Here is a 27070-nt window from a genome sequence, read left to right on the forward strand (position 1 = left end):
AGCCTTTGGGACTAGCATTCACCAGGATTGTTGCAGCAGACGTTCAGCATCCTGGGATGTATGTCTTTCAGGCAGCTTTGCAGTCAGCTGTGGATCAGATTTGATGACTAAGAGTTGGTGTGAGGACCTGTGCTGCCCTGACAACAGAGAGACACCACTACCATTTACTGGCTTGTATCCTGAACAAATCTTAACATGTCCGAGGGACAGAAGGCAACTTTCCTTTCTGCCTACCCTGGAGTCCACACAGAGGACTCAGGTTGCTCTGCAGTGTCTGGTTTGCTAAGAGGTCCTGGAGGCAACTCTGCTCCCTGGAGACTCCTGGAATGCTGTGCTCCACATCTGCCACCATGCTAGCAAGGACGCTGATGAATATCAACTTGGCACACCTGCAAACTCCTCCTAGGTTTATCTCCAAGCAGTTAAAGCCAGGCTCTGCTTTGCCAGAGATGGTATAGAAGGTAGAAGATGGGCTGTACCACTTTATTTAACATGATGGCTGATGGAAGCCAACCTCACCAGGCATGAAATTTATTAAGAACTCAGGAAACCTAAACACAGTGGAAAAAACTCATCAGCCTAGCAGAGAACAAGCAGCAAGTCATCCAGTYTTCAACACATGCATTCCTGCCACTATATTCTATTTTAACATTTGTAATTTTCACCTTATTCTGATTCTCAAGCAATGTCAAAATGCATGAATGGGGAAAAAAAAAGAAAAAAGAAACCCTGAATGCCATTCTTCCATGTCACAAAACAATACCGATRCTTCACAGGAGCATCTGGAGAATATACAGAGAAAGTTTTCATAAATGACTACTGGTAACTAAAATAAAACCTGCAGGAATTGTCTTACACAGCTGAGCTGTGGATTTTGCAGTGCTTTCTGTAACCCAGCTCTCTCAAAATGGGTTTTGTTTCTACTTCCATGAAGGAGGCAATCTATCTAGAATTCACAGCAAACCACTCAGCATTAATATCACTTTTTCTCAGCCCTCCCAGATGCCTTTACTGTTACAGCAGGCCAGATCAACCTATTCTGCACAATACTGATGGAAAGAGAAAAACCCAGAGACCTCAATTCACCTGCTATGCTGTCTAAGAACAATTAGCTCTTTAACGAGGGCAAGGGAGAAGAGCCGGGGGAAGTGTTCAGGTAACAATTTAGCTTTTCCTTTGTGACCCCTTCTTAGGTCATCTGCTGGCCCTTTTTCAGGCAGAAGGCCGTATATGCCCAGTTATGTATATGCCCAGTATATTTTGTCCTTTTGCAAAGGCAACGTGGGACTCCGAGAAGCCTAAAACATACATGTTTCATCCAGCAATTAAATTCTGAAGTCCAGTAATTGCTCAAGCATACTGGACCTTTTTTTACATCTACGTAGGGTAATTGCATCCAATCTTACTTTTCTGGTTTTCTTTCTAAATGAGACATGACTCTGAATCAAAAGTCCAGACATGAATATTCGCATCATTTTAATGCTAAAGTCTAGATACAGATCTAAATCCAGCAKCTGGAATCTACTATTAACAATGCAGACTGCACCAACAATCCCCAAAACATACAAATGGATACTTACTTTTTAAAACTTAAAAAAAGGTCATGAGCAGATAATTTCAGAGCATATTTGCCTTTAACATATGCAGAAACTCTTAAGAAGATTAACATCACCCTAAACAGGAAACTAGTGTCTGTGAAAAATCTTAAGGGTGGTCAGAAAAAAAAAATCATTTTGGCTTGGGCTGAAGGGAAAGACTAGAAAGAATTTCTAGAGGTCAGTTACAGTATACATTGACATAAAACGCCCAGACAAACACTCTAGATTTTAACCTTTACRTGCTTTTAAAAATCTAACTGTTAAACCATTGCTAACATTAAGATTGCAGTGGGTTTGATTATTTGATGCTTGGAAACATTCAGACAATCACCTTATACCCTTTGGAGCACAACAAAACAACACAAAAGCCATCGTCAGCTGAGAGACTTCTGCCAAGATTTTTTTTTTTAACTACCAGCAAGTAAACAGAAACTTGCATGCAACAACCACGCAGCAGTGAAGTCACGTGCAGACAAAATTTTAAGGCAATCCTAAAAACAATTTTTAGCTCTACACAAGCACCCCTGGGCTGCGGCCCACGGACACCCCGCGCCCCGCTCCCGTCTTTGGGAGAAGCAGCAGCACGACAGAAGTGCTGCACGGCTGCGCGAGCCGACCGCGTCCCCCCGCGGCGGCCGGCTGTGCCTCCCGGTGGCTGYGTGACACGCGCAGGTGAAAGCCTGGACACTTTTGCAGGATGAAAATTGTGAGCACAAATCTGTATCAAAGCAGGGGTACTTATAATGGGATCAACCTTCTCAGATATCATCCACCGAAACGCCATTCCACTTGCTTTGAACAAAATCCTGAAATCCTTCTCAGCTTTTACCCAGGAAAAAAAAAAACAATACTTTTTGTCTGGATAAAGATCAAGCAGGGAATGCAAAATGTGTTTCCTAATACCATCTATGCTTACAGGGATGTTGCAAGGCTTACTTCACTCATGCATGTAAAGTGCTTTCAGATACTTTGATGAAAGCTGATTGAGGCATATTAAACACCATCACCAGCTTCACCCCAGACTTCACTTATTTTCAAAGCTATCTGCACTTAACTCAGATTTTGTTCTGCTATAATCTCYATTCTCTCCTTTCATCATATAGATGAGTTATAAGCCCAAATTTATTACACTGCAATTATTTCCAAGGCAAAAGAGATCTCAGACCAAACATGGTCCTGTGTAAACGGGGCAGTGAAATCAGTGGAATTTATGCCTGCTTATACTGGAGCTTAATACGGATTTATGCTGCCATAAGTATTGAATTATGACTTCACAGAATGAAACAAAAAGGAGAAGCTAAGCTCTGCAGGGGAAAATTAATTCAACATAAATATCTTTAATAAGAGCAAGAGTCCAGACTGTGCTGTCTGCATGGCAGTACAAACAGTACTACCCTCTTCAAACAGCTCCATCCGTTTCCACGTAATTGTTTGAGGAGCAAGGCATTACTCAGGCTGAGTTAAAGGTATCGCGACCCAACAGAGCACACGGGCTGACGCTGTACAAACCAGGGCTTCGCACCACAACGGCCTGTTCCCATTGACTTCAGTGGGATTTTCATTAAAGAGTAAAGGAGTGAGTCACTGATTTATATCAACCTTCCCCTCCTGCCTCAAATATGGGGCTGTGATAAGCCAAGGAAAATAAAGACATTCCAGTGTGAGACTGACACTGCATCCTCAGCTGGTCCCGTTGTGCCCCAGTCCTGCTGCACACATGTTCTCAACTGTGTAATTGCACAACTCCCATTAATAGAGGGAGTTGTCTGCCTGCAACAGATGAGAATACGCGTGATAAATAACATGCAGATCTGACATCATAACAATTCCAAGTGTTATGGGGAAAAAAACTGTCAGTCACTACAGTTTGTTGGCTCCTTCTGTTCTCTTCTCTGGACAAATATTTTTTCTCTCAAGTCTCTGGCAATTAATAAAACGTCTCTCACATTAATCACAGAGGTGCACATTTTTAGAGCTGTGGATGTGCAGCAAAAATATGTACTTCATGTACACCTGTGAGGTTAGCACTATGCTTGCAAATGTAGTAACTGGAAGAAAGAAATACCAGTATCTGCAGAGTGAATTTCTACACGATCTGTAAGTGTATCATTAAAAATCAGCCAGAAAACAGCACAGGGATAAGTCACTGTATTCTTGCYGACACTGTGGGAACATCCAAGTCTCTCCTCTGCATTTGAGCAGAATGAGAGTGAACAATAATCCATGAAAATTCACACACCCAGCACATGCCATGGAGGCCTCAAGGAACTCTCTGTACACTCACATTTTCTATTAAGTTTCACCAGGGCTTAGATAGTCCATGAGGACACTAGTCAACGTGGGAATTTAATTCAGGGTCTGCCTCTATACCAGTACTCTTTGTCAAGCACTGTGCAACCCCCCTAAGCATTCGCTGATTTTTTCTGGCACACTCTCCATATCTGTGCATTTTGTTAGACTGAGGAGCCACTGGTATTTCAAGCCCGGGCTCAGGTCCCACAAGGCAGGTCATTTGGTGGAAGTCACAAGGCCTTTCCTCCTCCCGGGTCGCTGCCTGCATAATCAGGTGAGTAAAAGGAGGCACCAGGAGGAGATGGTTTTTAGAAGGGAGACTGTGAATTTCAACTTAGCACTAGTTCAGGTAGAAAAATATGTGGAAAAATTCCCCTATTCTGAGCTCTATATCCGTAAAATTGTTTTCTCTTTTGGAATCACTCTTGGATCTTATTCGCCATACTGCACTGTAAGCACCTCACAGAGTTCCACGTGGGACAGTTAAGTTCTTCGCCTGATATCCATGCTTACGGCATCAGCCTGGGGCGCAGCATGTTATTGCTGGATAGATGCCTACTCACAACGCGCTCCTTCTGTAATACCCCCATTTGGCGGGCAGCATCTTAATATTATTATCTCCTGGTATTTGGCCTGACAAAGCCAGCTCCCAATTTCATAAGGGGAAATATATTTGTTTCACTGATACCAGAACTCTCTTGTGCCATCAGACTGAGGCACAGTGTATTATTAATGGCCAGAAGCCAAAGGCAGGGGAGCAAGAGGCAAGCTTCGAAACACAGCACATCGTACAAGCTACAAAACGCGACGGACCTGCTTCTGAGCGCAGATGCCACGGCTCGTCTCTTCCTCTTGCCACGCTAGCTTTGCTTTCTTTCCCTACCGTTTTGCTTTCAGACATGCAAGTACTTAGCAGTGTGCACTCGCTATTCCTCTCTCCGTAATCACCACCTACCACTACTGGATGACAACAAGCAGCGTTTCTCTTTTTAACCCCGTATCGCACACAAAGGCCCCAGCAGGACACCTTGCACCGGCCGTTCTCCGGCCAGCATCAGTGGGGCCCTCACAACGGCAGCAGGGCAGAGCCTGGCCCCGGCCCTCCAACTCCCAGAGCCTGCTGGGGAGAAGCCCAGCTGACTTTTAGAAAACATCTATTTTTGCTACAATGAAAATGAGGCAATTTCTGCTCCAAAGTTCACCACACGTCCAAGCACAGCTCCAAAAGGAACAAACAGGAGGGCTGCGTGCACAGCACTAACTGGCTAGGATGGACGGGGGGGAGGGTCAGAGTAGAATTTGTCCCTCTGCAAGAACATTAGAACTAGCAAAGCTAAGGCTCTACGTCAACAGTGAAATATTGCAAATTTACAGGCAATACTCCAGAGTAGTGATGAATCACAAAATGCAAGTGCCAATACAGGATTTTGTCTCTGCACTAACACATCTATACTTTATTGACAGAAAAAGCAGAAGAAAGACATTTATCATAAAGCTGGGCAATTTGGAATGGGGATAGGGGAAAACACTGCAATCTTTTCTCTAGAGGCTACATACCGTTGCCTGTGTACAAAAGTCTAAAATGATTTGCCCTAAGTCAGTCTTGCAGAAGTTTGCTCTGTGAATAGGAATTAAACCATTTGCAGCACACTGCCTAGAAAATCTGCATCTACAACATGTATTTTTGCATAAAACATTTTTCAAATTTATTTTTGTTATTAAACTCTGTCCACATTCTTACTGAGAACCAAGGCGGAGGGGGGAACTAACATCTGTGTGGGATGGGAATGTAAGTCAGTGGGTGGATTCTGAATTCTGTTAAATGATTGGGGAAAAAAACATGTTTATTTGTTAAAATGGAAACAATCAGTAATGACAAGGGAGCTGAAATATTTAGACAAAACTGTAATGGAACCCAGAGGACATTATTTAGTTGTTCTCATGGAACAGAGAACCTCCCATTCAATGAGTTGTAGACATTTTTGTAATTTTTTTTCTAACAAGAGCTCCTCAAAAATGTGGATGCTTTTGATCTGTAAGACAAGAATTGCACCCTGCAGTCAAGGTGCTGTTGGCAGGGTCCCTTTGGAAGAACAGAGGTGAAGGATGCTCTCATGGGTTCCCATTACCTGGGCCTGGGAACTTTGGCTGTGGCACTAAGGATGAGTAAAAATGAGGCGGAGAATTCAAAGGTCCCCACCAGTACACCAGGCTTTTTAAAAGCTAGTGTAAGAATCTGCAAACTGCAGCCACAGTGGGAACTGCATCTTGTACTTTGGTCCCTACACACCTTGATTTCTTCAGCACGAAATCAAGCTAGAAAGCTCCTGCTCTGCTCCCTTCCTTTCCTGAAGGGTTATTTAAATCCAAATGATTCTGTTAATTTGTTTCGAGCGTGGCCCCATCTGAGCTGTTTCAGCACAACTGATACTTCACCTTTTCGCCTTGAACCACCAGCCCTTTCCAAACAGTGAGTGCCTCTCCAGCATCTGCTATGACTGAGAGGTGTTCCAGTGGTTTTAGGAGTGACTGTGGCTTTTGGTGAGTGCCATCCTCCCTGCATATAGCCAAGAAGAGCAGGAGCTGGGCTGAGGAAAAGGTAAAGATGGTGGTGGGAGGAGCATACAAGGCAGATAGCATCTATCCAGAGGGCTGGGCTTGGCTCAATAACACAACCAGGAGGGAGAAGTTTCCCTTCTTCTCTGTAAACAAAATAGTATTGCTAGGGACATTTGCCACCACCCACTGCCACACGCTGCCAAAATGGTGGCTATTTCCAGACACTTTCCCAGTAACCATACCTACAATTTCTTTTTTGCCTCCAGGGTCCTTTTTTAACCCTTCTGCCTTCTAACAGTCGCTTCACGTTTCCTGTCTGCTCCTGACTGTTACTCATCCTGCCGAGTACGACAGCTGTGCCGTGTGTAACTGATCAGCACAAGGGTTTTCAGGTCTAGAGAACTGAAGATCTTCGCGTAAGTTAGCACAGAAAAAAAGAACACTGAAATGTTGGTCTACAGGGTACTATTAGGGATTTCTTGGATTCAGATCAATTCATATGGAAGTCAAAGGCAGCTGTTACTGACACACAACCATTCGCCCAATGGTTATGGTCCAATACACAAAATATAACTCCAGCTCTCAGACTGTTTTCGAGAGCCGTAAAAAAAAAAAAAAAAAAAAGTTTCATATATTTGGGGCACTTACAGAAGTATATTATTAACTCTGTACAATAAGGGCAGACTAAGAATCAAAGTTTGTCTCAAAAACATTGCCAAAAATTTGCTTACCCTAAGTCTACATTAAAAATTATATTAAACATATGTTTGCATTTGTATTTTGGGCAAAGCCTAAGACTCTCAACACCTTGGCTCAAGACACCAGCACTAGGATTAGTAACGCCATGCCCTCTGAGCCTGCATATTTGAACCTCATTCTGTTAACTGGCAATACATGAAATAATGTAAACTCTGATTTTGCTGAAATATGTCAATATAATCTAGTTGGGTAGCTGTACTCCTGCGACTTTGCAAAAATTGAAAATATACTTTAGGACAGCCATTTGTATTTGCCAAAACAGCAGCTGGAATACATACCTGTTATTTGCATGCATAGTACACCATTAACCAATCCAAATCCTCATTAGTCTGTCAAGTTACAGCAAATAGCTTGTTCTGTTCCCTTTAACCAACAGCAATATGATACTAAGCTCAATCTTGCTTCTAGTTAACATTTTGTCACTTGTTTCAATAGGAGCAGCAGTAGACTGAACACCATACCACAAAAGTTCAGCAGAACACAAGCTCAGCAAATTTGGGCAAGAAATATAACATTTAAAACAAGTAAGTCAAAAGAAGCACAGTGAGAGGAAGTTTTAAAAGCTAGAGAAAAGGGCATGCAGAATCATAAGTTTAACTAAAGGTTGACTATTAACTTTAAAACATACCTGTGCAACCAGTTGTGCCTTTCTTGCCCGAATATCCCATATCACAATGACAAATAAAAGAGCCTTTTGTATTCTCACAGGTTCCGCTCAGGCAGATGTTTGGATGTAGATCACACTCATTAACATCTAAGAAAACAAAATTTGACATTTGTTTAGTAAAATTCTTAGAAGTAACTAGCAGAGTGTCTGAGGTATGATGTTTTGGTACAAAAATGGGTCTACATACACAAGCAGAAAACTAAATAGGATTTAACACTGCCATATTATCTTCATTAACACATCTTTAATTCCAACTTTCCTTAAAATATAGAGACTCAAATCCAACGGTATTATCCAAAAAATGAATATATTTATTTATTCCTGCTTTCTATGTATATGTATGCATGTGTACATTTATATATGCATACACACACACACATTATGTAGTCTTGCATAGTCCTTTCTCCTCACAGACACTCCAGATTTTTAGTTTCAGTGTGAATATTTATTTTCGAAATCACACTGCTCCTTGACTCCCATATTTTGTCCTACCGATGTACAGCATTCATATATAGTTTTGTCTTACTGAGAAGTTTAAATCAGAACTGCTGATTTATCTTGCTAGAAATTTTCCACAGTGTCACCCACTAGCAGTTCCCTTTTGCAAACACTCTGTGATCTGAGCTGCATAAAAGCTTGCTAGGAGAGGACCCAAAGAAATGACGCTACAGATCACCTTGTTTGCATCCCAGTCCGGCCTGGGGCTCTACAGAGATTACATCTGCATTTGATAAGTACAGGCTGTGCAATGGGGCTGCTCCTATGGTCTGGTAACCAAGATAAGGTGCAAGAGCAATGCTCTTGAAATATTGTTTGCCTACTTGGAGATAGTGCCTTAATGAATCTTTTTCCTTAGTTAAGTCAGATTAAGAAAGATGTACTTTCACTTGCCTATACAGGTTTTCATGTCTTCAGACGCCATGAATCCATCATAGCAAAGACACCTGTATTCTCCTGGGATGTTTGTGCACTGGCCTCCATCACAGATGTTAGGATTGTCTTCACACTCATCAATATCTACAGGGAAAAGTCAGATAAATATATCTTTTAGACATGTTAACTTCACGAGATGCAAACAACTATTTGCTCTGATAAGCATGATGAAGATGAAATCATTGCAAATAACTGAACAGTACACTGCAAAATCATCTTGATGGGTAGGCTCCTATCTCCTGGGACAGGCACTGGCAAACATTACTCTCTGACTCCAATGGGAGCAGGAACCAACAATGTAGGTATAAAACTCACTGACAAAAAAACAATACAGAACGTTTGTCACATCACGTAACCACACACATTGGAGATCCTTGGATACAACTCACCATTGTTGATGCCAGTGCAAGTTCTGAAGTTATATTTAGTGACAAAATATCAGACTTTACAGAGGCTAAGAATGCCATTTTACATGCAGAATACCTCTATGAGCCTTGTGGTGAACTTGAAACACAGAGTTGAGCTCATGATGGGAATGATGACAATACAAACATTTATTTCACTATGAGATTTTGTGTTTTCTTAGCATTTCAGCTTACTGGCTGGCCCCRACATACACTTACAAACTCTAGCATGTAAAATGTTTTGTCAGTTCATGAAATTGGCCATCACTAATTGAGACTGAGCTGCAGAAACACACTATTATATTGATGTAGCCATGCCTTTCTTAGTTCCTGGGGTTATGTTAGTGTTTCTTAACTTTCATAAAACTCCCAGAATCTTCCTGTGTCGGCACCAACACACACCAGCAAGAACAAATATCAAAACCTCTGCTTAGTGATTCCATGGGAAAAAATCATCACCAAAAGGACAATATTCAAGAATACCCTCCGAGAGAAAGGGTGTAACTCATTATCAGACTGGTCTATTGTGGATTGCAGTAATTACGCAGCTGCAGAAAATGAACTCACTTTAAGTTAAAATCTTATGTTCATTATTCTTCTGTATTTCTAGCAGCTAGTGGTTTTGTGGCTATAAAACTTCTGCAAGTAAGAGGGCTGACCAATCCCTGTTCATTTTAATGAGCAAATAAGTTGGCAAGGACATGAGCCTAGAAATGTTAATTTACAATGGAATTTTAAATTAACATGCAAAATTAAGCTCTAGAAATGGGATAATAACCACAAAAATAAAGAACTTTATTTACTAACTTGCCACTGTACTGATTTCACAGCTAGAGGAAAACCAGCTGACAAGGAATCTGTTGTTTCTCCTAATTGAGCTGATTATTTATGCATAACCTCACCAATTCAAACCTGACCTACTGCTGAACTGAACAGAATTCTTACCAGTTCAATTATCAAGAAATATATTCCATAATGGCTTCTAGGAGTGTGTGATGTTAAAGATAAAAGACATGTTCACATAGAGAAAAAGCTGAAAATGTGAAATATGTGTTTCACATACTCAGGTCATAGTGCTACTAAATCATGTACAGTGTTCAAATATACAGCACAATAAAACCAGACATAGAATAGCCTGATGACTAGGAAATGTTGCTAAATACTTTTTTCCCCTTATTTTTCACTAAATTTGGCTATAGGACAAAATTTTGGCATGCAGATTTTGAATATTCATCATGTATTTATATAGGCAGTTAACATCTCTTCAAGAGAAGGAGACAACATTCTCAGGTACTAAAAGGGTGGTGAAGGTTACATATCACATATCGTCACATATCTGGATATATTCTTAGGTAGATTTTGACTTGACATTCAAAGATGTCTGGTATTTTCTGCTCTCAATGCAGAATGTCTCAATGACAGATATGTAAATATATAGTTGATATCTGGCTATGCAAACTGTAGAAAAAAACATCTGACTAGGATTTAATGACTATTATTTATACTCATAATTCATTATAGCTACAGTGTTTTCTGTATATACTTAGATATACCTGTAGTAATACTGAAAATCAGGTATTTCATCCTTCAAATCTCAAATATTTACAATATTTCTTCTTAAAAAAATTCATTCATTCTTGTATTTTACTAAAAAAAATCCAATTGAAATATGGTAAACAAGAAACACTATAGTTTCTCTGTAAGTACAGAATTATAATACTATCAAAAGGCTTGTGAAAAGTGGGTAAAATTCAGCTTTTAGATTTGTGATAGCAACCTGTCAACCTATCACACTAGTAGCTCCCCACAGATGCAATAGTGTGGTTTACACTGCTGAGCTTTCAGCACTGTGTTGGGACTGTAATTTGTGTTTGGCATTAAACACAGTTTGCTGAAGTCAGCAAACTTATTTAAACATGCTTATGCATTGACTATTGCATCCAAGTCTTTCTAATGAGAGAGTATGGAAGTCAATAGTAGTAACAATTGATAGCTGGCGTATGAAAGAAATTCTGTTTTTCAGAGTCAAGGTTGGATACAAATGTGCAAAATATCATAATGCTTTCATGTCACTCACTCAAGTAAGATCTGACTACAGACTTCTACGGACATGTTTATGGTTAAGTTAACATGTGCTTAAAAACACTGACAGCCCATCCCCTTGCCACAGGTGACAATTCCATTCCCTGCCAGAGAATGTAACTGACTTTTTGCCTTCCCTGAACAGGGAAAGMTACTAGTATTCTAGTTCCAAAGCTTTTAGCTTAGTAGGTGGGAGGGTTCTCTAACAGATCCACTTTGTTCTTGGGTTTAGGGTTGCCTCAGGGTAGCTAAGGGCAAGCGAGGGTAAAGCTGAAGAGGAACATTTCTAGCCAGTAGACCTGTGACCATAAGCCTGCCCAAATATACACTTGGCTCATTTGATTCCCAGTCAAGCCAAGAAGATGCAAACAGAAAAGTGGCTCAGAGGCCCCCTTCTCAGCCTCACCTCTCTTCCCTCTCATGTACATAATCTCACAGTGCTGTCATTTGGATTCAGATTTTGATCACTGAACAACTTGGATCAAATGGGGTTTTCTCGCATTGGAAAAGTACCCAAAATACCAGTGTTGGCAAGCTTTTGTATGAACTTGTCTTTGCAAGAAACTTGACCTATTCCTGTTGCTAAGCAAACTATTTCTAATCTAAATATTTTAGGTTTTGATATACTTATTATCAAGATCAGTCAAATGTGCACTTTTCTAGTTGATTTCTTCCTTTGAAGGAGGGTCAGATGCTTGCTGGAGATTGGCTACTTTATAGCATTCTCTAAATCTGCAATGCAGGGCAAACTGAATTCAACCATGCTTTAAGGCTCTTTCATCCTGTGGAATGGTAGTGAGTGGCCTCAGGGTAAATGAGACCCTGGTCAGAGGTCTATAAATATTTACAAATTCTAAATGTGAGCTTTCTCTATTAACTCAGTATAGAAAACTCTCCATTTGTTAAACTATAAAGGCAACTCTATTTCAAGGGATTAACCCTATTAGATTTCTCATGCTCTTCAAGGAGCCCTTAGATGGAATTGGCAAACAGCTGGCAAATATTCACATGCCTCAACGGACCAGTGGTTGCGTAGCAAAAAGCAAGAGAAAAGGACAGCAGAATTATCTTTCCAGTAACCTATGTGGAAATCACCGAGTACAATGACTTACTCAGTTTATAAGCCCCAGACTCCCAAAGGAGAACACTCAGCAATTAAACAGTTCTGAGAATTTTCTCACAAACCTTATTTAGAGCGCAAGAGAGCTGCTTCCTAAGAAAGATTCAGATTCAGTTTGTGCGAAAGTCATTCAGTTTTGAAGTAACACAGAATATTTGCATTTGGCTAAACAAACAATTAAAAATAGGAATCTTCTTCCTTGCTTAAGAGCAGATGCCACATGACCACAGAGGAGGACAATCTGCCCTTTTTCTAAGAAGATGACACCCTGGATTATAATGATGATGATTCTTTCTGTTGACTTCAAAATATTTTGGATCTGGACTTAACACAGTACCTTAAGGGAAAAAATTTCTCTCCTGATACCAAATCATTGCCTTTTGTTACTAAACTCAGAACAGACTGGCACCTCTTCTGAAACAACGAAGGTAAAATTATCACCAGGAAGGATAATCTATTTCCTTCAGTGCAATTCAGCCTGCAGCTGTGATACTCCGTACTTTGGAGATGTTTATTTTAGAAACAATCTATCTGTTCTCCCATACATTAATTACATATTTTTTATTTTTACAGGGCATTTGTTATAACAGCTTTAATCTTAAAAAGACAGCCATTTTCAAAATATTGAAATAAATATATTTCAGTAGAAAAGTTTCCCAAATCACTCTTACCAGTGCATGTCCTGTGGTCTGGCATGAGTGCAAAGCCTTGTTTACAGCTGCATTCATAGCTGCCCTCTGAGTTTGTACAGAAGTTCTCACAGCCACCATTCATTATACTGCACTCATCAATATCTAAAATAGAGAAAATTGGAGTTAAAATCCGTAATACCTCTTTCTGTAAAGCACATTTCAAAGACACACTCTGAGTCAACTTTCCAAAAGGGCATCAATCCAGCCTCCACACTAGCACATGGATTTTTATACCCCCCTTGAACATTCCGGTGTTTACAAAAAGAGGCACTAGGATGGATGCCAGGCAAATCAGAGAGGGAAAGAGATGAGATTATCTACAGTTCTCTTTCTACATAAAATAGTACCACTGCTGGCTTACCACTCTATCACAGAGGCAACAAAATTATTTGTATGGATCAGGTAACACAACTATTAAAGCTCGCAGATTTTTGCATGTGTTTTTGAGATACAAAACCTTATACGCAAATGAAAGAAAAGAGTGAACAAATAATTCAAACTGGTTATTTAAGAATATGTGGCTTTAAGGAAAAAGTTAACAGAAAGGCCCTATATTTGAGATAATTATAGACGTAATTAAGAAAAATTCAATTGAGCCACGTGATCCGATTACACAGTCTGTCAGGAATACTGATATTTAATAAAATATAAAACTCAAAATTTAACAAGCTATTCCCTCTTCAGTGTCAAAGTCTTAGGTTATCTAAAATAGTATGCTATTTTACATGTCATGATTGATTTATAGTGAAAGTAAGCTAGCACACAGCTAACCAAAGCATTGCTGTAACTTCATTCTTCTCAAGTAATGGACATGCATACTTTGTTTTTGCGCATACTGCTCTGACAGACTGTACTAGATTTTTGAATCACAGTTATTTTGTTAGAATTAAAGATGTCTTTACACAGCTATTAAAAACAATATAATTATTTGCATTGTATYCTCCCCATTCACAACAGATCATGTGTAGATTTTGTCCTTACCAATACAGTATAATTTGTCAGGTGTGGACTGATACCCAGGGTTGCAAGCACATTGGTATTTTCCGATCAGGTTGACGCAATGTCCATTTCGGCACAGGCTGGTGCTTAGGTCGCATTCGTTAATGTCTGTTTCAAAAGAAAGAGGTACATATTTGGGGTCTACAGGGAAACAATGCTAAAGCAAACATCATAAGTTCATGCCAGCACAAGCCCAGTGTATAAAGGTGTGCACAATACCCGTTTTGCCTGCATGTCATACCTATACACGCAGAGATATTTGGCGAGATGTGATGACCTGGAGGACAATCGCATCGAAAGCTTCCCTCTGTGTTGATGCAGGTGCCACCTCGGCAGAGAAGGGGATTGCGCTGACACTCGTCGATGTCTATGAGGAGAAGGGAACACAGGTCACCAGTGGCGAGAACTTTCGCACAACAGCAGACCCAAGGACATCCGGGCATCTGACCTCTTGTGAAGACATCCATGCAGCTTCTCCTTATCCAAGCCCTTATCGAGCTGCTGGCCCTGCTCCCTCTTCCAGACCTCGCAAGACAAGCTCTCCCATAAACCTGACTACACTGACAGAAGGCGCAGGATTGCTCTATAGTGCCCTGTGCATGGCCCCTGGTGATCCCTCTCTGCTCCTCTACCCCGCTCCAACCCCACATGGACACACTCCAGGGCAAGTAACCTCCAGGCAGACGCTCACTTCAGACAGAGAAGTGGAATGGGTTAGCTGAATAACACAGACCCCAGGAGAACAAGGTGGTTTCTGAGTGCGTAGAGTCGGGTCCGCTCACGTCTACTCTAGGTAAGGACCATCGCTTGCCTCCTCCTCTGTTCCTGCTGAGACCCCCTTCTTTTCTTATACAACCTAAAGCTGTTCACTGAAAGKTCTTCATTGGAAGGTGTTTCTTTTGTTTGCTTTTTTGATTGTTTTTTTAAGTGCTAAGAACTTTCTGGATGGCTTTTGCAACTGTCAACTTTCCAAAAAAAATTCACATTGTAGTTCCCAGTCACAGCATATCTCTGAGGCTCTGATTTGTATACAAATTTTCTCTGTTTTGACCAAGCCTTTCTCTCCTCAAAGTCTGCTCCCCATCATGGCACTGTCTGCCCAGATCAGTTTCAACGAACCTTTTAAAATAACCCTTCACAAAACTAAATCATACGTAGAGTCACTATTGCACATCTCTGGTCTATAAAAAACATACCCATGCAGTTTTTCATCATCATAAATCCACTTTCATAGCCTTCAAAACAGTCACATCTGAAGTCCCCAGGAGTATTGACACAGATGCCTTGGCCACAAAGATCAGGAGAGATGCGACACTCATCAATATCTGTAACACAAAACATTTGCAGTATTTTCAAATCAGTTCAGTTTTTCCTTTTCCAAATCAAAGTTCTGAGAGACACATCTATACAGTTTACCTGTGCAATTCCTTTCCTCAGAATCAAGGGCAAATCCATTATCACATCTACACTTAAAACTGCCAATGGTGTTCCTGCATTTTCCATGGGTACAAAGACTGGGGACCATTTTACATTCATTGATATCTAAAAATGAAACAGATATATATTAGGCATTCAGCCATCGAGCAAGCATAGTGACAACCATTATTAAGCAACTACATTATTATCTTTAACTAAGGATTTCAGAGGAGCTTTACAGGGAAGTAAAAATCTTTAACCTTATCTGACAAGGTCACATGTGGGGAAACAAATGTAACAGGGTATTCAACTTTCATTTGAACATACACCTTTTTCTCTTATACTGACAGAAAAAAGAAAAATCTGTTAATGCTGGAAATTTACCAAGCATAGTCCTAACAAGTCTTAGTTTACAGTAAGTCTAATTCTGCTAATTTGAGCTATCACCCTAGAAACATTTTTCTCTACTAACCTACTACCTCCACAAGAAATTCCCAAATTATTCACCCTTCCTAGCTTGCTCCACAACAGAATCAAAGTTAGTGTACCCTGCACTGGTAAGGAGGAGTGCTCTTTTGATAGGTCCAAATTTGACTGCTCAGTTTGTTCCAACTTATAGATTATGAAGTGCCAGGTTTTCAAAGCTATTTCATTGGCCAAATATGCCATCACATGCATCATGGGATGCAAAGTCAGGGAAGTGGTGCACTTTAATCTCTCTAGCAGAGACACAAATTTAGTATTTTGAGGCTGCAATATTGTATGGTTTTTAATAGCCTGTGATACGAACTAGATGAGCTTGTGTTTCATTCTGGTATTAATTTCCACGAAATCTGACAGGATTGTCAAGTGTGCTTAAAGGTTACCAAAGTGTCTAACTATCAATGAAATCTTCAAACCCACAGGGATTTTCCAAGAGCAGTAAAAGAAAAAGCCAGGAGCATTTGGTGTCAAAAAACCACAAAAACATTACGTACCTTTAGAGAAAGGTTTTCCAGTTATCTCTATTTTAGTAGAGAACCCAGGGCCTCTTGGACAAAGAGCTTCATACTCAGGTGATCCTTTCAGAGGACACTCTTCACACTCAAAGCCCCACGCTGCACCCACTGAACAGCAGCAAGCATCCATTCGATGTCGGCCTGGTATTTGTGAGGTGCACTGCTCATCTTCGTGCTGCAGGTAACAACTCTCCAAGCGAATGTCTGTTGGACAATTGAACAATATGTTGAGAGAGAAAGAGAGAATTTAGTTCACTGCAGAGGAATCCCTTCCCAGAATCCCTTCTCAGGGCAGTTTGCTACATATCTTTGTGAACTCAGAGGAACATACCAACAACATTGCATAGATCTTAACAGCAAAATATTAACACTAAACCCTGAAATTAGTATTTACAAATGAAGTCATTTTAAGGTTTTCCGTTAAAGGGGGTTGAACACCTGAAGTAAATTTTGGATTAGGAGAGGGCTTAAGCATTATCAACTTATCGTACTTTTGTAAGGCCCCTTAATTACTACAAGCTATGTAGCGTCCTGAGAAAAATGTTGTGCATTTACTGTTACAAAAGGACAAACATGGTTTGGACCTTACAAAAACAGCATACAAAATTCATATATTTCTGATGTGCTCCCTAATCAAGAAATACACTGTGGCCAGAAACGTTACAGGCTTCCTCACATCTACAAGCCTTGGTCCTGGCCCACCTGCCTTCCAACCAGACTTTGGTGGGACAAAGTCACCACACTTCGCTGGGACTGCCAATAAAGACTGCTAAGAGCATGGAGGAGCTGCAGGGTTTAGTAAGATGAACAGTTTGGAACTAAACTAGTGCTGTTCACCAGCCAGCAGACGGTGATGGACTTTTAGCCACTACCATTGGAATTTGCTCATGTTAAAGTTGAACTAAATTCATGTCCTTGACTGACTCCATTTGAAAATGATTTCCGAGGGGAAAAAAAAAATCATTTTCCTTATTGGTAAGAAAACATACAGTTTAAATGTTGCTTGTCATATAGCTTTGCTCTTCCCTAGTAGACTTGTAAATGGAATTAATACCTACCAAGACATGTCCGTCCAGAAGCATCCAAAGTCATTCCACTGGGRCACTGACAAACAAATGATCCCAAGGTATTGACACACTGCCCGTTTGTACAAACTCCTGGGAACACCTCACATTCATTTACATCTATTTCCAAACAAAACGTGAATAAAAGTAATCACTAGCATGCTAAACATCAACAAATTAGAAAAMTTGTGAACATTCTAATGTTTGTGTTTTAGGACAAAATATAAAACCACAGCAGTTTACATGAGCTGACAAAATTCCAAATATTTGGGAGTCAGCCAGAACAAATTAATTAAAACTACTGACAATTAGAAATATTAAGTGTTGCTATTTGCCATTCTTACATGGATTGAAATCCAATTCAAAAGTAACAAAAAAGGAGAGGCACTGAAAAATAATTTCAATTTCATTGTGGGCCAGAATTTTAAAGTATATGGGCAAAGAAAGATGAAGGTAGGTATATAATGAAATTATGCATTATTCCCATGAAACTAAATTATGCTGTTTTAAAATGTTTTTGAAAATATTATCACACCTTTGCATTTCTGGACACTAACATCACCTTTGAAATCTGGCTCTAAATTTTGTCAGCAGCTTTATAGATTAAAATAAACACCTTATCACTACTCAGAGTTTAACTTCATTAAGTACATTATCTTTCTGTATTTTAGTGGTAAATTCGGCACCTTCTGGTATGACAAACAGGAAAGGATTATCTAACCAGTTGTATTATCTTGGTCTGAACATAAACAAACAGTTATTAATATAAGTACAGGGTCCTCCTACCAGAGTCTTTTATGAAAGGCCTACACTTCACAACTACCTTCAGAAAAAAGCCTCCAGCATTAAATTAAGGCCCAAGATGAAAAATGAAAGTCAGAAGAAAATATTAAAAAGAAATTAGAAGGAAATGACTGTGGTGATCAAAACTGAACACTCATTTTTTAGGCAGTTATCAAGAAGTTGGTAGCTTAGATTCGCTAGGCTTCTACGCAAAACCCCGAATGTGAACAGACTCTTTGGAATTCTCAAATTGCACAGAGCAGGGTGGACAGCAAAAGTAGGGTGGACATCAGTGGCCTCTGCACTTGAACAGAAATTATTAATAAAAGCCCCATATCCAGTATGGGGCAGGAAGCCTATGGACTATCTGAAAAGTTCATAGCTGGTGAACAATATGGCAGCTGACAACTCCAGGGCTCAYCCGTGAAGTAGACAATGACAATCCAGTTTGCTTATTTCCCTGCACAAGGTCCATTACTCATTTTACACGGGTTGTGTATGGGAGAACTGAGTATCACCTTTTGGGAACTAAGCTCACTCCCTTGTCCTGTTTCTCGCTCGCCAGTAAATTTCCTAGAGCTCTTCCCCCGTCTTGAAAAATGCTTACATTGGTTGAAACCCAAATACTGCTTTAATATGCTTAGAGCAGGGGAAACTACTCTGAAAAATCTGGGGCTATCCAGGTCCCACTGAAACGAGAAAGATTAAAGCATGTAATAGATGTAATCTGAAGTGCTGGTAAAGGAAATGCTGAAAACAGTTATGTCTACATCTTGGAAGGATAAACTTTCCATCCCAGCAGTGTTGAAAATGTTCTAAGACTTTCCTTGTGAATAGAGATAGGTGGGGTCACTTTTTTTTCCCTTCTTTTCTTCTCTTTCACTTACACACTCCAGAAAGTGTTGCTGAGGTCAGATAAGTTATGTACAGTGGGTCTGCAGCACGGATGTGCCAAGGTATTCAGTCATCGTTTGGATAGCAAAGAATATGTGTGAGGGTGTTCCTCTTTTTTTGTTGTTGTTTTATTTTATTTTTTGTTAAGGAAAAAAAAACAATGTTTCTTTATGGAAGCTACATATGGGAGTAATTTTTTAAAAATATTTTAACTGCAGTGTCATGTCAGATGTTGTCAGTCAGGATGACCCACAGCAGTTCGAGACTCTCTGAGCTTCTGCATATTATGGAAATATGCAGTACTTTGCCAGGGGTTCAAATCAATTCAAATGAAGATGAAATAGGGTGGAACCTTCAATTCTCACAGAGTAATATATAGCCATCTCATACTGAGCAAAAAGCTACACATTTTAAAAATATTCAACGTTTTCTTTAATCAAAGTTTAACTGTGTCTTGATGCCCTTTTTTTTAATAAAGAATTAAAACTATGCTTTGGAACATGCCTGATTTAATGTAATGTTACATGGACGAAAGCCAATGTTAAGAAAAAACTTTCATGTGATATATATTCTTTAAACATTCTTCTTCCAAAGCATACTAATGGCTTGTCATATTATTGTATCAATAATGCTATATTTTGTTATACATGTAAGAAGCATTATTTTTCCCCAATAGCTTACTCAGTTAGAAGTATCTGAAAAGAAAAAAAACATCTTATACACATAGACACTATTTGTAAGTGTGTACTTCGAGATAAACTGTGAGTATGTAGGAATGTTAAACAAAATGAAACTAAATTCATCACTGACATAACTCTAATGAAGTCAATGGAATTACAAGAGGTAAGAATTCGGCATAGCATCCTTCCATGCTAAATTAACCACTTAAATCAAAACACTGGCATTTTTTTCATTCAAGTTCTGATTTACGTTAGGGCAACAATAAATACCTTCACACAACGTTCCTCTTATTCTTGAATATCCCTTTTGGCATATTGGGTCTGTAAAACAAACAAAACTGAACTTTTAGAATGCTACAGTCCAAAGCTTGCTGTTAACTTACTGTGAAAACACAATCATGCAAAATACTATTTAAAGTTTATTGCTGTGAGAAGTCTAAGTGCTTAAACAATCTCTCAGTATTTTCTGGAACAATCTTTCTGAGACAAGATGGGGCAACTCTGTAACTAGGAAAGTGTTAGCCATTACGATCTTTTGCTTCCATTGTGTCTTAACTAGCTAACCCAAAAGTGGTTGTATCATTCCTGCTTCATTTAAATCAATTAATTCATTTGATTGCAGGACATTACAGTCACATTTACCACTGACTGAAGAGGATGAATTCTACTAAGATGTGAAGGATAAATTTAATTAAAGACTTGAGGAAATTAGCAGCTTACAACTGCAATAACAACTCACATAGACTTTTGGGTACATCAGCTCAAGTATGGGTTCCCAGCTCATCCCACAGTTCAATCAAGTTGTCAAGGAAATATGCAGAGACCTCAACCCATTTCTTGATCAACCATACAATTCTTTAGGTCATCAGTAAATCTACAGAGTATAATAACAAAGGCTACTCCCTCTCCTCCCTCCGTTACCACACCAAGATCCATTTGTTGCAAATATTTTCTTGGGAGCTCTGGGGAATATGCATCTACTCTACATCATTAGGAACACTAATTATGAGAAAACATGCTAAAGTAATACTGCAAGTTACAGACTGTAGGTGTGGCCACTTCCCTTCAAATTTAATCTTGTAAGATGTTCCCTATAAAAGCCAATTTTAGAACTTTCTGTAGCTATGTGCCACTATAAAGTATCAAGATATCTCTTTTTCAGACTGAATAAGTAAAGAGTATTTGATAAGTGAACAAGAAAAATGATTTTACCAGCCTGTGGTGAAACAACTACGACAGTAATGTGGGTCAGCCTCAAAACAGGAAAAAATCTGGGTATATCTATCTATCTATCTATACATATATATCCATTGTAACACAATGCCACATTCATCCTGATAAAGCAAAGCTAAACAAGACATAGAACAGCTCACAAGGCCTCCTAAACAGTAAGGATTATATGAGAATAAAGCCATTCCTGTGTCATTTTTATATGGCATGGGTGCCTAGATGACCATTACCCTCTTCTATGCACTGAAGGAGTACACCAGGGTTACACAGTTAGACAGCTTTAACCAGCTATCCCTTTAACAAGTTTATTTTTTTTTGCCTGAACATTAGATTATTCACATATTCCTGCAAAACAGGAGGGAAAGGAGAGGGCACATACATTACTGACAATAGCAATGTCACAGTCAAGAGATACAGGAGCTGTGAACAAGAATTTTAAGAGAATAAATAAGCAGCGTTACCTCGTTCACATGGTGTACATGGGCTACCCCAAGCAGCACCTAGTGAAGAACAGCACTGGGACTTCAGAGTTGCTCCATTGATATTTATTTCACATCTTCCATCCACTATGTTCTGCCAACAGGTACCTTTAACAGTTTCTGTCAGGAAAAAAAAAACCAACATATTGTCAAGCAAACTACTTAGCATTACCCATTAACATATTTACCAACATACTTGAATTTAACCGTGACAAAAAATGTCCTTTCATTGTAAATTGCCACATCAGATTTGAGTTTATTTTAAAAGTTCTCAATTTATCCCTCTCTATGCTGGGCTACAGCGTGAAATGCATCCCGGCACAGAGCCCTTGCAGGACCCAGTTTATGCCTATTAAGCTTAATAGGGAGTACTTCAGCACCATTCAAGATCTGTATTTACTGGGATACAGAGCAGAGGCACACGTTAAAGAATGGGATGGGTATGAACCTCCCCTAGCTCTTCCATTAGTCTACTATATCCTTGAGTCTGGATATCTGATCCTCCCATATAGAGGATCACTGACTAGGGAACTACCAGCTATAAATTACTGTCCCTCTAGAACATCTGAAGGAAGAAATTATGAGCTCGCAGAGCATCTGAGTCACAATGTTGTCCCATGGCTGTTCCAGACTATATACTGCAACTTGCTCAGGCTCCCTCTCAAATCAAAAGCTGGCCTTTCCACAGACCAGACCTTAAGGAGCACATTTTCACCTTGCTTGCAGGAGGATCTATGTAGGCAAGCACAACTGAAGAACTGGCCTGAGCGTTTATGCAATTGTTACAAAAACCTTTCATCTCTCTCTCAAATATGACATGGAAGCACACTGTATTCTCAAATGCTTAGACACACATTTTACGTACCCACGGTAATGGTAAAAACAAACACTTTCTTAACGTTGTTTCTGTAACATTTTCCACTAGACTTATCTACTCAAGATATTTTTAAATATTTTCTGAACTTGGTGTATAATATTTGCATGTCACTGGACATTTTCAACCAGCAAACAAAACTTCAGAAGAATAAATACCTATGCAGATGGTTCTTGTTGTATCCAATGTACTTTCAGGAGCACATTCACAAGCGAAAGAGCCAGGTGTGTTTTTGCACACCCCATTAACACAGGGGTTAGATTCACACTCGTCAATATCTAGAAGGGAGACATACTGCCATTAGTGCTAGGAAGTATTAACAATGATACATAAGGCCTTTTTCACCTTAGGTAAAGGTCGAGGAATCTCTCTTCACGGTAAGTTTTCCTGATATTCTGTTTCTCAGTTTTGAAGTTCTTCACAACAGACTGACATACGTGACTTAAAAGACATGCTAGCATGTTAGAACATTAAAACACTGAACTCAGCAGGCAGCATCTAATTTCTCTGTGAGGTCCAGCCATCACCCTGCTTTGTGGTGATGGACTGCAATGATTAAGTGATTTAATACGCATCCTGTCTGGGGCTCAGAAAGGATTTCAAACAAGCCTGTCTGGCTCTGGCTCTTCGTTCTTCACATAAGAAAACAGGTTAGCAAAAGCTGCTTCTTCTCACATTTTTCTCTCTCTTGGCAGAGTGCAGGCTCACCAGAGAGGGTCCATAAGGAGAGAGCTCCTACAGGCCTGATATAGTCTATTCTACTAGGTTATCTAACATTYGCATGTTTCAGCCTTGTATCTCCTCTTTCCCCTATCCCTCCCTATCATTTCTCTCTGTGTTTCTAGTCTATGCATTATATCCTCATCAAGGTTTAAAATATTTCTGACACAACCTGTGAATGATCCCAATGAACAAAACTAGGATGGAACGGAGTGTTATTACCTTCACATGTTTTTAGGTCAGGAGTGTATACAAATCCTTTGGGACAGGTACAGGTGAAACTTCCAGGGGTATTTCTGCATTGTCCATTGTCACAAAGCAGCATGTTGAGTGCACATTCATCGATGTCTATAATGAAAATTAAGAACTTTTAAAGAAAGCAAATATTCCTGGACTAGAAGCCATGACAAGATTCCTCTCCCAGTAGCTGCATCTCATTAGATTTTTTTTGTATGTGAAGAAAGGAAGGAGACAAGGAGGAGGGAGAAAGAATACATACACATGCTTTGTATTGTTTTTCAAAGATGCTAAAAAGATTTCTAGATTTTTAGAGTAGGTAATAGGCTTGGACATATTTCAAATGGAAAAGATCCCTCCACAAAAACTATAGTAACATTTAAAAAAAMCCCCAAAACCTAATGTGAAAAATTTCACTTATTACATCTTCCTTCTTAATGAAAATTCATATTAAAATATTGGCAACAATAGCAAATTTACAGATTCAAATCACACAAATACCACCCAGAGAAAACATTTTTATTTCGTAAATAAATAAATAAATAAAATATCTTCCCTATATATTTTTGTTGAGCTTTTCTATGCTTTATTCTTCATCAGGCTATTTTGCTTTTGTAAGAGCTAGTACTTGCCTTCTATACCTATTCATAATACGTGACATTGCTTAAAATGAAGTTGGGAATCATCTTTTCATCTTGCTTATACTCTAAAACAGATCTGTGTGCTCTCTATGATTCCCTGCACACCAGGCCCTATCTTGACAAAAGAAATGAGGACAGAATTTGTTTGGAAAGGTTTGCTGGTCACCCTGCTCTTTTCATCACTGTATTTTCCAGGTCTGCTCTCGACTATCTTAGATGTTATGGTCAACAAGGCTAATGTGAGTCTACACTTGCTTTATAGGTGAAAAATTTGAATAAAAATGCTGATGTAGATATAAATCTTAGAGAAGTTAAGTTTCAAGAGCTCGTAGGAAATCTTTGGAAGCACTGTGATCATTAGAGAGAAGTTGCAAGAAGGTGGCAATGGGCCATGAGTGGCAGGTGAAGATCAGGAGAGACCAGAGAACAGACAGAACAATTGTCTAAGTCAGAGAGGCCTCAGAAAGTGTTGAGAGAAGCTGGGAAGACTGAGAGGGTCAGAGCAGCAGCAGCTGGGAAAAGCAAAAGTGCTAGCAAAAGCAGGGAGATTTGCAGAATAAAATAAACCGTGTGGGACGCTTCACAGGAGTTCACAAAAATTGAGAGTGGGCCAGGTGGAACATTATGGAAGAATGGGAAACAGCTGTGATGGAGCATGGATGTGGGCCACAACAGGGTGGGCTGGGGAGCATCTGGAAAAGTCACAGACAGACAGGGAGAAAAGAAGGGATGCCATAAGTTAAGGGCAGTCGCTGAAACAGGACATGAATAATCAAAGACAGAAAAGCAAAGGGAAAATGGGATGAATTATAGCATAACTTTTATCTAAAATAGATCAAGTCAGATTATCTGGGTATTGCTTTTTAAAATACAATAATTGATATGTTAGACCAAGATTACACATATGATTTAAGCTATTTAAATCTAAATAGAGAATCCAAATAAAATTATTATATAAGCTGGAGATAACAGAAAGGAATTTAACAACTTTAAGGAAGATACAGAGCTGGCTGAAGGACAGACTATGATAGGGTATATTAAAAAGGGGAGTCATCATGATGGATAAAGGATATTAGCAATGTCGTTCAAAGATCAGTCCTGGGACTAGTCCTATAATATATTCATTGCAATGTAGAAATAACAAATGAATGAGATCAAAAAGTGTRGACACTACTACAAGGGAAGTTATTGCCAATGCAGAGAAGGACTGAATGCAAGAAGATTAACATAATCTAGACAATGGGAGTGAGAGAAATAGGATAAAATACCATTGTCAAAGTGGAAAACCCTGCAATTAGTGAATAATAGCAAGAACAGGTTATAAACCAGGTACATATCAGTCGAAGGCAACAGAGAAGAGAGAGCTCTGAGTGTAACTCCCAATCAGATGTTGACACTGATCCACAAGTGTAACACATATTTAAGAAAAGACTAATGCACTCTAGATCATTTTTGAAGGATACTCTTGCGAGAGATGGCAAAGTATTGGTACCATGGTAAAAGGCATTGGTAGGATCTCATTAGACTACTGTTTACTGGTCATATAGCTTGTGTTCAGGAGAAGCCTACGGCCTCTTCTACGAAACGACTGAAAATGAGGATTTGGATAGCTCAGCCAACAAAGTGTGAGAAAGGATATGATGATTCTTTATGAATACTTTGGCGATAAATATCATAGTGCTAAATAAAAGGATAATACTATCACAACACTGACTGGTCATAAATTGGTCACAGATAAGTTTTAACAGAAAACTAGAAGAAATTTCTAATCAGTTGTACAAAGAGGTCTGGAATGATGCGCCAATGCAGGGGTGGAAGAAAGAAAACTGAAGGGTTTTCAGTAGGGAGCTTCCAATGAGACTGTGTAATGGAACAAGTGAATTGCTAGAATTAAAATTTGCAACAGCAGTACAAGGGCATCTGAGAGTTTTTTCTTTTTATATCCCAGAAGAAACCGGACTGCTACCTATTTGCAGTCTCTTTGTCCCATGCCACAGGGCTTCTGTCAGTCACCACTAAGATGCATTGTTCTGTGATGAATGACTTGGCTTCAGATTTTTTTCACTTGTACAGCACAGGAAATCAGCCCTAGCTAGAGATGGTATGTAGGCAGAGTCTGCTGGTGCTTCTGCCAATATTATATTTATCTGTGTCTGGCCAGTACAGTTCAACTCAGTTAAATCAACAGCCATGCCTGAAAGTTGAGAAGTAATTTTCCCCAGCGTCAGATTTGGTAGAAACCAAGGAAGCCACTTCTAGCATGTGGGGTGCTTATCTTCCTAGGATCAGTTGGGAGTTTTACTTAAATATCCTGCTATTGAAAGGACCCAGCACACTGATGATACTGGATCTCTCCTGTGGTTCATTTTAGTTGCAGTATCAGGTTTCTTCTGATGTCAAGAAATGTTGGTGCTATTGGAGCACACGTTCAGTGAACTTATCTGAACTAGGTCTTTATTGCCTGGTTGCTAGTTACTCAAGTCACTCATGTCAACAGTCCCTTACTGTCCTACGCTGGAGGATTCTATGAACATCAGAAAGCACTGAAATTAAATTCAGAGAATTTAGCAGAAACATCTAGAAACATCAGTAAAGCAGTTAGCAAATCTGATGAAACTCATAAAACCTAAAGAAGGATAAATGCTAGCATCACTCTTCAAAAGAAAAAATGTCACTTTTCATACCAATGCAGTTTTTCCCAGTTGAATCCACTTCATACCCTGGGTTACAAATACATTTGTATGTTCCATGTAGATTCTCACATCTTCCGTTTGGACAGAGATCAGTATCCAGTAAGCACTCATTAATATCTACAAAAAAGGGTTTATTAAAAAAAAAAGAAAAAGAAAAAAGGAAAAGGTCAGTTGTGCGTGCAGCTTCCCTCTTTTAGAATAACTTCTCCAAAATAGAAAAAAGATATATTTTCAATATCACTACCACTGGCTGCTC

At 39.4% G+C, this 27070-nt stretch overlaps 1 protein-coding gene across 1 annotated transcript in view; it reads right to left on the minus strand.

The window, feature by feature from the left end:
* Positions 1 to 27070, minus strand: part of FBN1 (fibrillin 1) — a 142150-nt gene that overhangs the window by 40886 nt on the left and 74194 nt on the right. The window contains exons 17-30 of the mRNA XM_085303420.1: positions 26806 to 26931; positions 23466 to 23591; positions 22682 to 22801; positions 21632 to 21769; positions 20211 to 20261; positions 17578 to 17703; positions 16499 to 16723; positions 15522 to 15647; positions 15302 to 15430; positions 14347 to 14472; positions 14088 to 14213; positions 13086 to 13208; positions 8767 to 8892; positions 7837 to 7962 (exon numbers count right to left, since the gene is read on the minus strand). Of these exons, the coding sequence (XP_085159546.1) occupies positions 7837 to 7962; positions 8767 to 8892; positions 13086 to 13208; positions 14088 to 14213; positions 14347 to 14472; positions 15302 to 15430; positions 15522 to 15647; positions 16499 to 16723; positions 17578 to 17703; positions 20211 to 20261; positions 21632 to 21769; positions 22682 to 22801; positions 23466 to 23591; positions 26806 to 26931 (1794 nt within the window). The remainder of the gene's footprint in view (positions 1 to 7836; positions 7963 to 8766; positions 8893 to 13085; positions 13209 to 14087; positions 14214 to 14346; positions 14473 to 15301; positions 15431 to 15521; positions 15648 to 16498; positions 16724 to 17577; positions 17704 to 20210; positions 20262 to 21631; positions 21770 to 22681; positions 22802 to 23465; positions 23592 to 26805; positions 26932 to 27070) is intronic.

Source organism: Rhea americana, unplaced genomic scaffold (assembly GCF_003343005.1).
Source record: "Rhea americana isolate MKP2758 unplaced genomic scaffold, rheAme1 scaffold_2, whole genome shotgun sequence".
NCBI classification, from domain to species: Eukaryota; Metazoa; Chordata; class Aves; order Rheiformes; family Rheidae; genus Rhea; species Rhea americana.